General features: G+C 41.1%; 1 protein-coding gene across 1 annotated transcript; it reads left to right on the plus strand.

Moving 5' to 3' along the window:
• The first annotated feature begins 645 nt into the window (after positions 1-645).
• tm2d3 (TM2 domain containing 3) lies at positions 646-6336 on the plus strand. Its single transcript, XM_037759959.1, has 6 exons — positions 646-801; positions 1346-1441; positions 3576-3736; positions 4013-4187; positions 4747-4822; positions 4962-6336. Exons 1-6 carry the CDS (start codon positions 696-698, stop codon positions 5125-5127), a joined length of 780 nt encoding a protein of 259 aa, XP_037615887.1. The 5' UTR covers positions 646-695; the 3' UTR covers positions 5128-6336.
• The last annotated feature ends 7223 nt before the right edge of the window (positions 6337-13559 follow it).

Here is a 13559-nt window from a genome sequence, read left to right on the forward strand (position 1 = left end):
CTGAATATAAGGTGTAGGTGTTTTCAGCAGGTAGTTTTTAGTGAAGTGCATAGATTTACAATGGAAATACCAGTACAACCTTTAATGGTGGCAGTGATTGTCTTTGTCTATTGAGCAACACAGAGCCACTGTAATGACAGATCAGTGTTAGTGTTTTCTACAGAAGTCATACCCTAAAAACACCAAATTAAATGTGACATCATTACAGGAAAAACTTAAATAAAAGGTAAGCCGTTTATGATTAAATTTGATCTAATTAATTAATTGCGCAGTGGGCACCGGAAGTTCTGCTTCTTGTTATGCTGCGTTCACAGCCATGGGAAAGATGGCACTCAAACCCTTTTCCTTCTCTTTTTCTTATGGTCTTTTCACACTACTTTATAAACACAGGTTTTGAATGATATACTCTATTTTAACAACTTATTCTTCTCAAGATTACTGTTTTTGAGTTTGATGTTTATTTTTGCTGGAAGCTCCAATGGTACTAAGTCTGTGAATGGTTGAGTGTAGCAAACACATTACTGTATGAGCAATTACTGTCAGCTAAATGCTTCTTCCATACGGCTTTATTTGGCTTGATCAAACAAACAGAGAACAAGTACAGTATTTACCACCCCTTGTCTCAGACTAGCAGAGGATAGCTGACAGTAGCTCTTTTTTCCTACACGACGTGAACGCAGCTTCCTGCAGCAACAATGGCCACAGTCTGTCAGACCTGGAGACCGGACCGAGGACGAGGCTTCAAAACACACGCAATAGTGATCGTTCTGTTCATGGACCTGGTCCTACAGTGTGTTAACGGTATGTTTACGGGGACAGGTACAGATGTAACCCAGCTTGACTCGCCTGTATAGCTGTTTATCCTACTAACGTCAGCTTCCTCCCACCGAGTTAGCATTAGCTGGTTAGCCTGCGAGCTAACGTTAGCTAGTTAGTTAGCATTGGATGAGATGAGAGTAGCTCTGATTGAACAGTTGTTTTGTCTAATTCAACTGATATATTAACATTTAATTCACAATTAATGAGAGCTAACAGTTGCTAATTTGCAAGACTTGCCAGTTAACGCCTCGATACAGTTACTGTCAAGCAGTAATGTATTAATATAACATCTTTTAACTTGCTAACAGCTGTACTAGATTTCTATTTCATATTGAGTCATGTCTTATTGGCTTGTCTGTCTCGTAACAAGCTAATGCAGTAAACGTTAGTGGTCATTACTTCACATTATTCCCTCAAACAGCACAATATGTATTGTGCATATAGTATGTTTTGTAATTATGGTCATAGCAGATGAGTGGGTGGGACTCAGGCTGTATATCTTCCTTACTGTGTGGTTGCTTGTCAGGTTACCTGAGCTCTCCTCATGTTGGCCAGGAGCCTCCCTACACCAGAGATGCCCAGCATGTCATCACCAGCCCAGTGGTCCCTGCTGCAGCTTCAGGTAAACACATTTTACTCTCTTTATTTATTTGCACATATATAAAACTGCACAAAATCCAGTCAATGAAAAAAACAAAACAAGAAATGTGTCAGGAGAGGTCAAGAAGCCACAGGCTTATACAAAGGACCTCCCCCAAACCCAGGAGGAAAAAAACAACGATAACAAAAAAGGAAGAAAGATCTAAACTAACATAATTTTAAAAATACAACAAAAGTTAAACAACAACAAGAAGTACACAAAATGTGCAGAAAAACCTAACCAAACAGTGGAAAACAATCCAATAAAAACAATGAAATACATACTAAAATCAGTACAGAAAAAAAAGAAAATGTATCTAAACATATCAAAAGATAATTAGACATGAATTAAATGTGATGATAATTTCCTTTTAAAATATTCTAAGGATAACGAGCTCTTGATAACATGTGTTTTGGTGTTCCACATTTATACACCACGATATCTGAGGGAGTGCTGGCCATGTTATGTTTTGTAAAAAGGCAGATGAAGATGATTAACCTGTCTTTTGTTATGTGAATGAATTTGAGAATTAGATTTAAAGAAGTTGCTAAACGATGATGGTAAAGAAGAAGGCAAGAACATATATTTATATATAAACACACATATCTGATGAATATTTATGTCTACAAATCGTTTTTGCAACAAATAAAGTTTATGAAGATTGGAGGGGTATGTATTTGCCCAAACAATATTACCATAAATCAAATGCACATCAGCTATTAATAAACATGAATCCTACTGACTGTAACCTGGAAGAACTACATTTTATTTTACAATGAACAAATTAAGGGAGCCACTCTCAGCACACACCTAGAAAGAAATACAGCACTATCAAGAGTAGTAAGTAACCTAAATCACGGATTAATAACATGTTGTTGATTATGTGAAATTATACATACAAGCAGTCGACCCTCAGAGGGGGGTGATACAGAATAGAAAGGGATTCCTTATATATACCCTGGGATTATAAACTGCACATCTGTGCATATCTATATCGGTTTTATGTTTATGTAACCTCAGCAATGTAATACAGTAGTTATCTTTCTTAAACTTAATTTGTCTATGTTATAACAAACAAGACCAGAGAACAATGGCTTATTCAGGTAGGATTGGTCAACTTTCAAATCCATCATTTTTTTATTATTATTATCATGTTGCTGGCCAGCAGGCAGCCTTAAAGCATAAGCGGGTAGAAATGGAGCAAATATGATGAAAACAGTTATTTATTATAAAACTAATGTGCCTCTGTGTCCTCCGGTGTTCCTAATGGCATCTGCAAACGGTCAAACTAGGCAGCACTGATCAAATATGAATCAATATTCTGTTACTGTAATGCCTATTTCTTGCCTCAAATGTTTTCAGAAACATCTTGTAGTGTACTGTTTAGCGGTAAAATCAGAACATTTTTGACCCGGCAACCATGTTGAGTTCAGATGAGGAAATACCGAGCACCCACCAGCCGGAGCAAGCTTTCTCATTTTACAGCTAAACAGTACACTACAAGATGTTTCTGAAAACATTTTACAAAAGAAATAGGCATTAGAGTAACAGAATATTGAATCATATTTGATCAGCGCTGCCTAGTTTGACTGTTTGATCAGAGTTTGCGAGTGATTGACAGCTGCCTCAGTTGAATGAACCGCCAATAGGAACGCTCTCTCTCTGTAGTGACCTGTGATTGGTCAAAGTCTCCCGTCACAGGCTAGATTTTTTTAAAGCCTGAAAACAGAACCATGAAGAGGATCAGAAGTCTAGTTTTCTCTCAGAACACTTGGATTACAATATGCTGAAAGGTTGTTGTGGAATTTTTCCCAATGATGCCAAAAATATTCTGCCTACTGCAGGCTTAAAGGAGCAATCAGGAGTGAATGGCCTTGCTCAAGGACTTATTGTTGTCCATTTTTGTTGAGGGCAGAGTGGTAATAATTTACCTCCCACAGCCTTATTTTCTCAATTTGGCAAAATCACTTGCATTTACAAGTGTATTGCCATACCCAATAATGATCCCAGACATAAAGTCATAAAATGAACTTGAACCAAAGCTTTGCTACATTACGTTGTTTATTCTTGCTAGAAATTGAAAAACTCCTGTGACTTAATGTTTTCCATTTTTCAGTGTCTCCTGCAGATGAAGACAGCTACACTTCCAAGTGTCCCAGTGGGGGTTTGTGTAGTCGCCTGCCTGCTGATTGCATGCACTGCAATTACCAACCCAACTGCACCTACAGAAAACCAGCTAACTTCACTTGTAAACCCAAAAAAGGAGTTCACTGTATAGTAAGTAGCAGTTCATCTTGTAATAGATCTGTGCTGCATAAAGGTAGAGTAAGGGTGGAAGATTTATACTCAGAAGTCTATGTTAATAGTGATAATAAAAGGGAAATGAAACATAGCACAGTCATTTTTGTCAGCTATAAAACTGGAAGTGATCCCTATGACAAATAGTTGTGTGTGGTCAGAGAATTAATGATTCTAAGAAACAGCTGTGGTGCTCTAATTTGGGAATATGTGTGTAGTGCTGACCTGATGTTTTTTTTGTTTTTGTATTTGTAGGGAGAGTCGGGACAGCAGCAAACCAACTTCTCTCTCTCCATCTCCTGTCAGTTCTGCTGGCAGCTGGACCCGTCCGAGTACCGCTGCTCAAACTCTACCAACTGTATGACCGTGTCCTGCCCACGCAAGCGCTACAACGCCACCTGCGACGTGTTAGACCATGTACATTGTTTAGGTATGTATGATGAAGGCTCCGCTGTAAAGCCTGCTTGGTTTATTTCCTTCAGTGGGGTGACTGTGTCTCAGTCAGGCGCTGTACACATAGTTGTTTTGGGAAGTGAGAGTTTTACACATTCTCTCAGCCAGTGAAAAAAAATTACAAAATTACCATTTTGCCTCAAACTAAAATGTGGATTGTTAGCCATTCAGTGTTTCCCTTAAAGGAATACTTCACCCATAAAATGGGTCATTGTTTAGTGATGTTAATTGATTTCCAATATATAAATATATACATACATTTGCATAAAGCAAGCATATATGAGTATTAATTACTTGATAATTCTCCCTTTTAAGATACATTTTGAACAGATAAAAAATGTGCGATTAATTTGTGATTAATCACAATTAAATATTTCAATTGATCGACAGCCCTACCAAAAACACAATATTTCACCAACAATAATGTTGTGTTCCGAAATGTTTTCTCCATATATTGTAACTTTGTTGAGGGAAATGTGTTTTCAGTCATGCTATCTTGTTTTCCTGTGTCCACTAAACGTGTTTTTCTTGTGTAGGTAAAAGACGTTTTCAGAAACGTTTATTTTGTAACTGGACTGGCGGATACAAATGGTCAACGGCATTAGCGCTCAGGTAAACCTGCCACTAGTGTCACAATAATTATGATTTTAGATGCTGGAAACGTTCTACAAAAATCAATTTGAATCAGGATGTGTGCTCCAATAGCATCTTTTTGACTTTGTTCTGTGTTTTCTCCCATGTCTTTCTGTAGCATTACGCTCGGTGGTTTTGGGGCTGATCGGTTTTATCTGGGCCAGTGGAGAGAGGGTCTGGGCAAACTGTTCAGCTTTGGAGGCCTGGGCATTTGGACTCTGATAGATGTTCTCCTGATAGGGGTTGGTTATGTGGGACCCGCTGACGGTTCTCTGTACATCTGAAGCAAAGCTCTGGAGGCATGGCTGGACGGTTTGTGCCCTCTTTCCCTCTTCACGCCGCTTCACTCTCAAAGATTGAAGATCTGAGATGCTGTGTTCTTGGCACGTTCGCCCGCCCGAGCTCGCTGTGCAACACGTCCTCGCCCCATCTGCTAACAGGCAGGAAGTGTTTTCCTCATTACACCAACGACGACTCTACCCACACAACCATCAGATCAATCCCAAATCATTCTGCATCCGTCTCCTGTTGAGATTCTGCAGATGGATTCTGTGCACGGGGATGTGGAGCCGGTCATTATGTCTATCTGGTCGGTGTGATTTAACTGGTGGTTAGACTCCCGTCACGCTGATATATAGATAGGTTTGGCTTCCTGTGGAGCAGTGCTGTCACAGACATCCTGCCACCTTGGAGCCGCGTGTTACTCCTTCCTTATTGCAATGTCAGTGAATCAATGGGGGGGGTCAAATGGTAACCATGGCTACAGAGCTCTTTAAGGTGGCACCAGACACAATAGACAAGCTGAAAGGTAGTATTTATGTCCTGAAAGAAAGCGTGAATATGCAGAAAGGAATTCAAGTTTTTATTGACAACAGACAGTTGGTCTCGTGGTTCAGCGGTTATTTTACATCTTCTTTATTTTTCCCCACATTGAGTCAGAAACAACTGTAAGAACATCGCCTTAAGGGCTAGATAAATTGTACCATTTCTTTTTATAAGCTCAAATCAAATGTTGGAAGTTCATTGATAAAGTTCATATGTTGTAAAAAAAAAATACATAAAAGTTACTGTATATTCAAACTAATAGAGAACCAGAAAACTCTCATTTCTGTCATCACTTACTGCAACACATAGTCAGATTTTTTGGAAACGCAGAGATAATCATCTTTAACCGTGTAGTCTAACACTTCAAACGTGTTGCACTAGCAAACTGCAGTTACTCGTGGTTTCCCGTGTTGGAGATATTGGAGATATCCTGCGCCTTCAGCTGGTATTGTTCCTCACTCGTTATCACTCTTCACATTTGTAAAAGGAATTCTGTGTACTAACACTGTAAGATCTTTGCTTGAGACTGTGTGGCACAAACGGGCTCACCTCTTACTTCATGTAAATATGTTTTCTGTTTTCTGTTTTCAGCGTCGAGTCATTTTAATCGGTTTCAAACACTGTAAATGACATTTTTTAAGTTATCTAAATAAAATTGTTAAATATTATATGTGGTCAGGTTGTCAGTGGATTTATATGAGAATCGTGGCTTAATGTTTGTATTCAGTCGTCACTCAGCATTTAATGGGGCCACGCTGCTCCAGTGCACAGTTTGGTCAGGTTTTCTCAAAAAGAGAGGTGGATTTGGAAGTTTGTTGCACCATTTATGTTGTATGCATGTGAAGTGTTGGAAAAACTACCTCAAATTCTCAAGTACACCTTAAAAGTTTAAATGACAGACTGCAAAAATAGGAGTCTATGGGGAGTTGGGAAGATACCAACTCTGTGTGGCAGTAAGAAAGAGAATTATTGGCTACTGGTGGAGGCTGAGAGAAGGTAAAGAAACTAAACTCAGTGGAATAATGTACAACTGTCTGCTCAGCCTGCATAACACTGGTGTATATTCATCGCCATGGGTCTTGCAGGTTAAGCAGATAGTGGATGACTGTGGTCTATCTTAACTCTGGCTCACACAAAAATGTAACTTCAGCTGGTTGAAACTAACAGTTGAACAGAGGCTAAAAGATCAGTTCATGCAAAAGTGACAAAGCGAGCTCCAAAGTATGACGTGTGATATTTATGTAGAATTCAAACAAGTGTTTAAATTGGAAAATGATCTGTTGTCTGAAAACCAAAAATACAGGCAGGTTATTTGTAACTTTAGAGTGAACAACACTAGATTTCCTAAGGTCATTGGAAGATATAAAGGGTTAAGTAAAAACCATTTCAATTCTAAAAATCTGAAATTAAATAATTAACTTATCTGACTTTCTTGCAAGCAGCATTGTTTCCCATCCTGGACAAATCCATGCTTACTATTTCTTTGTGATGCTCAATACTTTAATATGAGGTCAGAGGTCAACATCATCTCAATATAGTGAACTTGAGCAAAACAGATGTTCCAAGGGGCCATGATGAGCTTGGGTCTTCTGCTCGAATGCGGTTCTCCTCGCAGCTTCTGATTGGAATTCAAAGCTCTATTATTAGCCGAGGTCATTCTTACAGATGTCTGTGCATTTTCTCACATTAAACACAGAGAGTGGTGCCAGAAGCCTGAGGTAACCACAGGCGTGTGACAGAAGGAGGGTCAACCTAGTGGCTGGGGAACATTATCTTCCTAAACTAGCACTGTTAAAGGGCTTTTGAGCAAGGCACCAAATTGCTAGAGACAGCGGTTAAGCATTAAGTTATTTCAGTGAATCAGTAAGTTTTTACAACAGCACTATTTCATTCAACAATTCATGATACATCTGTGCTCATGTTACATAATGTGAGGGTAAAAAAAAAAAAAAAAAGAAATCGCATGGGGGGAAAAACTAATTTCCCTTCTAGTAAGTTCTTGGGTTTTGTGTCAACTTTTCCAATTGGCTGCTTTGCCGAGTGTGTCGTAGACTCACTCCACCCTAAATCTAGTTCCTCAAATGTGTCACCGCCCACTCACAGCCACTACAGCTCCCTCCCACAGACTGATGCAAGTCTGTGTCATATACTCTGAGTTGAGGAGGAGACGTTAAATGCTCACCTACGTTCTGCTAGACTGTTTTTTTTTTTTTCCACCCTTTGGAAACTTTTCAATTAAATATTGACAAAAGGCTTCCACGGCACTACTGACTGCCTCAGCATGTTTGTCTGAGTCATACTGTGTGGTTGGGTATATCCAGTGGTGTAGTGGAGGATTCTGGCAGTTTACAGTATATCAACCTATCAGCCAAAAAGCCATTGGAATATGGAGAGTATCCCCTCTTCCGCCTCAGTAACCTACTACCCGTCTACCTAGTAGTACACCCACCTCATCAACGACCACTACATCATACTGATTGGATGTGTGGATGTTCATCCATCTTTGTATGTGCATGTAGATAAACTGTATAAACTGTGATGTCCGTGCAGCCCTCAATGCACGGAACACAGCCTTCACCTCAGACTCACCAGACGACTACAAACATTCACGTTACTCATTAAGGACAGAAATCAAACAGGCAAAGAGAGACTACAGACAACGGGTGGAGTCCAAGCTCACTTCCAACAACCCAAGGCACTTGTGGCAAGGACTCCAAACCATGACAGACTTTAAAGGACCCAGACAACAGATCACAAACTAATTTTTACGCCAGGTTTGACTCCTCTGTCAGACCCTGTGTCATGTCCTGCCCCACCCCCACCACTGCAGACAATCAGAACCCCTCCTTACCACCACTGCCATCTTACACTGACACCCCCCTTCCCTCTACCCCCACCTCAGCTGAAAACCTGGATTGCCCACCACCTCCACGAAGGCCGGCCCAGACGGCATTCCTGGACGCGTCCTGAAGTCCTGTGCACACCAGTTGGCAGAGGTTTTCACAACAATTTTCAACATGTCGCTCTCTCTCCGGACTGTCCCCACCTGCTTCAAATCCACCACCATCATCCCCATCACCAAACAACAAAAAGTAACCAGCTTAAACGACTGGCGCCCCATAGCCCTAACCCCCATAGCCCTCACCCCCATAATCAGCAAGTGTTTTGAGAAGCTGGTTAAATCCCTCATCTGCCCCATGCTTCCCCCCACACTCGACCCCCTACAATTTGCATACCGCCCAAACAGAGGCACAGAGGACGCCATCGCCCACGTCCTACACACTGCCCTCTCGCACCTGGAAGGAAGGGACACCTATGTGAAGATGCTGTTCGTGGATTACAGCTCAGCGTTCAACACCATAGTGCCCTCCAGGCTCGTCACTAAGCTAAAGGATCTGGGCCTGAACACACCACTGTGTGACTGGATCCTGGACTTCCTGACGGAACGCCCTCAGGTGATGAGAATAGACAACCTCACCTCCACTTCACTGACTTTAAGCACAGGAGTGCCACAGGGCTGTGTTCTCAGCCCCCCCCTTTACTCCCTCTACACCCACGACTGTGTGGCAACAAGAGCTTCAAACACCATCGTGAAGTTTGCGGACGACACAGCAGTTCTGGGGTTGATCTCCCATGGCGACGAGACGGCTTACAGGGCGGAGGTGACCACCCTGGAACAGTGGTGTCAGAACAACCACCTCTCCCTGAACATCTCAAAGACCAAGGAGGTCTTCGTGGATTACAGGAGGGGGGGTTGCACTCACCCCCCAGTCACCATCAACGGCACAGCGGTGGAGAGGGTGGACACCTTTAAATACCTTGGTGTCAACATCCACAAGGACTTGACATGGGCCACCCACACCACCGCTGTAGTCAGGAAGGCCCATCAGAGACTGTACGCTCTGAGGCGACTCAAGACTTTCAAACTGAAACCAAAAATCCTCAGGGACTTCTACCGGGGCACCATAGAGAGCCTCCTGACAGGCTGCTTCACCACCTGGTACGGCAGCTGCACCAACGTGGACCGTAAGGCGCTGGAAAGGGTGGTGACACACCCCCACAACAGCCTGTTCTCCCTCCTGCCCTCTGGTAGAAGATACAGGACCCCCAGGACTCACACCAGCAGACTGAGGAACAGTTTTTTCCCCCAGGCCATCAGACTTTTAAATCGATAATTCATTCGACACATTCTTACACAAAAATATATCAATGTAAATGTAATTGTAATGTAAATGTAATATAATTTATTATTTTAATGGAGCTTCCCAGCAAAAAGTATTTCACACGTTTGTACCTGTACAACCGGCGTGACAATAAACATCTTGAATCTTGAATCTTGAATCTTGAGATATGAGTGCATTATGCATTCTGTGATAAATCAGGGCCGACTCTAGCCCTTTTGGTGCCCCAGGTGAAATTCACCACTCACCCCGCCAAAACCATAACCCTAGCCCCCTAAACCGCAACACACATCAGACATCACAATGGTTTTAAGACAAAAGTTTAGACGTTTTTTATTTTCATAAATAACTGTATTTATTATAATATAAATAAACAACTGGTCCCTGATATTGTTGGCTTAAAAGTGTTTAGTCAGTTTCACTACAATTTATACTTTTATTAACAAATAAGTGCGGCCGGGCAGATGAATAAATAGAGTTACAGGGGTGGAAAGTGTATTTTCTTTATTCTTTTTATTTGTTCATTTGTTAACTCAATGCAAAAAATGAGGAAGGGCGCCCACCAGCCTTATATATATATATATTTAGAGGGTGGCCAGCATCCCCCAGAAGGTGGCGCCATAGGCGACCACCTATATGGCCTATGCCTTAAGCCGGCCCTGTGATAAATAACATGATTATGGTAGACTTCTTTAGTATAACACAAAGCTGAATGCACAATGACATGAAATGAAATAACTTTTTCAATACTGAGCTAAACCACAAAGCTGGAAGGTTCTCCTCTTTTAGCCCATCACATCTTACTAATTACGTCTGGGGCAAAAACGTCTGGAGTAAATAAGCTAAATTACTGCACTATACATAACTTTTTATTCATACATCAATGGTTACTGCCCAATTACAAATAATGGCCAGAGTGGAATCTGGTTTTGCTATTATCCTGCTTTTTTGCTGCAAGTAAGACCCCATCCTCAGTGGTAATTAAAACTGTCTCATGAGAATAATAGTTTCATTTCGTGGTACTTATCCCAAACAGACACTATTCACACGGTTAGAATGAACATCAGAGGATCATTGAGAGTTGGAGCCAAAATATTGTCTGTCGAAGGCAGACGGAATCACGACTTCCTGATTTTGAATTGCTAATCGTGCAAAGAGGAGAACAAAAGTTTATTCATCCCTCTCTTACGCAATCCCACTTAGTCCCGGCGCAGCTCTGAATGTTGGAGCGTCGGTTCTGACCCCCTGTACCTAGCGCTGGCTAACAGATTGTGTCCTCCTATTATGCTCCCTCCTACGAGAGATAACATCTCTAACACAAAGTGGATAAACAGAACGCTGCTGCGAGCACACAAATTCAAAAAGTCTAACGACTCTGCAAGTATCCAACTGTGTGCTCCATTCTCTCCCGCTTGGGACGGTTTCCAAAAGAGCACCTGAGGACATGACAGAATTTATCCTCCACCCTGTTTTGTAACACAGCATTGAATCACAATGGGGTATTTAATTAGCTTGACACTAATTGGCAGAGAGGGCTATTTAATGACAAAGGGAAAACAGAGCTCTGCAATATGATCTAAATTAAGAACAAATATAAAACAAAAAATAATTGATGGTGTATGTGCTCACGCCTACATGCAAAACATTACTAGAGCAGCCATTATTACTGCAGTGGAGATCACCTGTGTTTAATGCGATTTTAAGATCAATACATCTGTATCTGAAAAGTTCAACAGCTGGTTAGTCAGGGCAAAAAAAGACACAAAAGCGAGAACGCTACTAAAAAGCACCAACCTGTGGAAGGATACTTGAATATTTGCGAGACTACGGGTGTGTTTCGTATCTCATACTTTTTCTTTTTACTTTATATACTGCAACTGCCATTACAAAGTATGTACTGTTGCATGCTGTGTGCATACAATTGGGACATACTTGAACTTTGACCCTCTTGCTCACATGTGCTGCACAGAGGATTGTGGGTCAGAATAACCAGAAAAGCATGCTGGTTTGCATACTGCAAATTTGTGACCAGTTGTAATAGGACATCCTGGTATTTCTGGCATACTGCATTTGACATACTATGTATTGGGACTTACTAAATCTTTTTCTGGCATGCTAAATAGTACGGTAGTATTAGTATTGGAACGCACAGTAAATATACCTCAAAGGCTGTCCTAAAAACTAAACGTCTGTGTGAGAAGAGCGTTAGTGAGCAGCCACCGAGAGATCTATGTACACTGAAGGAGCAACAGGAAGGCATGTGGGAGCATAGATATAAAACAGTTGATGTAGGTTAAAGTAATCCAGTCGGAGAAAAGGAGATTTGTACTTCAGCATTTCAGGTCAAGCTTGCAATTTTGTAAAATACCTGCGATTTCTCCGCATTATCATGTAAAGTTAATGTCCATAACGTTACCTTGCAATGAGAATAACAGACAATTGAGACAAGTCCATCAGGAGTTGTGCTGAAGGCAATAACCTTTCCAAACAAAACTTACTTTATCAACTAAAACAACTCCTAAATTACAGTTAGAAAGGCTCTTCAACCTCTCCTCTGAGCATCAAAATAAACCCCATGCCGGTTGACCGGAAAGAAACGGCAATCAGGAAGTGACTGATTGTAATTGCCTGCCTCTAGGCCATAATACTGAATCTATTCAGGATTTCTATTTAAAAGATATCGCTTAATGTAGTATATTAGTCATTCAGAATACCAAAGACAGTTCTTACATATTAAGTTCAGGGAAAATTGAAAAAATTAAATCATTGTCTCCAATATAGATGCACAATTATGAGATTATCTTCATGATTGAAAGCATGATGTGTTCTCTTGGAGCTATAATAATCAAAATTCTACCAAAATCTGTTTTTCCAGTTCATTTTAGACTCATTACTTTGAATGAAAATCAGTATTGGTAGAAAAATACAAGGATTATAAGGACAGCATGAGCCTCCTTCACCATAGGTTCCAATTACAGTAATTTTAAAACTGTACCCAGGTAAGATGACCACCATATGGTCTCATCCTGGAATGACAAGTCATTAGAACATGTCACATCTACGGTTTTATATCTATGTGTGGGGGACTGACACACAAAGTAAGATGGCCACCATACATACTAAATCCCATGCAAACACTGCACTAAGCAGAAAAAGCCCATCCCCAGCATGAAGCCTGGTGGCAGCATCATGCTGTGGGGATGCTCCTCAGCAGCAGCAGACCCCAGAAGGCTTATGAAAGGAAAGGTTAACAGCAAAATACAGACAAATCATAGAGGAACATCTGCTGCAGTCTGTGGGAGATTGCTTATTTTCCAGCAAGACAACAACCCCGAACATAAAGCCAAGGCTAGACAGGAATGTACTGCATTCAAAATAACAATGATACGGTCCAATTCAGAATCCAATCCTCCATCCAATAAAGAATCTGTGGCGAGACTTGAAAATTGCTGTTCACTCACAGTTTCGGTGCAACGTGACACAGCTTGGACAATGGATGAATGGGGATGTCCAGATGTGCCCATCTATCCACTTTGACTCAAAGCTGCACAAAGGTGTCTCTGCTACATATTGACTGGAGGAGGGGAGTACTTATGCAACCAGTTTTGTTGCGTTATGTGCTACATTTTGGCGAGGAAAAACTGGCATGGACATTTTCAAAGGGGTCCCTTGACCTCTGACCTCCAGATATGTGAATGAAAATGGATTCT

Source organism: Sebastes umbrosus, chromosome 2 (genome assembly GCF_015220745.1).
Source record: "Sebastes umbrosus isolate fSebUmb1 chromosome 2, fSebUmb1.pri, whole genome shotgun sequence".
NCBI lineage: Eukaryota > Metazoa > Chordata > Actinopteri > Perciformes > Sebastidae > Sebastes > Sebastes umbrosus.

Coding starts and splice junctions, on each gene's coding strand:
- tm2d3 (XM_037759959.1), top strand. CDS start 696: ATGGCCACAGTCTGTCAGACCTGGAGACCGGACCGAGGACGAGGCTTC. Junction 3,737..4,012: donor AAAAAGGAGTTCACTGTATA/GTAAGTAGCAGT, acceptor TTGTATTTGTAG/GGAGAGTCGGGACAGCAGCA. Junction 4,823..4,961: donor TCAACGGCATTAGCGCTCAG/GTAAACCTGCCA, acceptor GTCTTTCTGTAG/CATTACGCTCGGTGGTTTTG.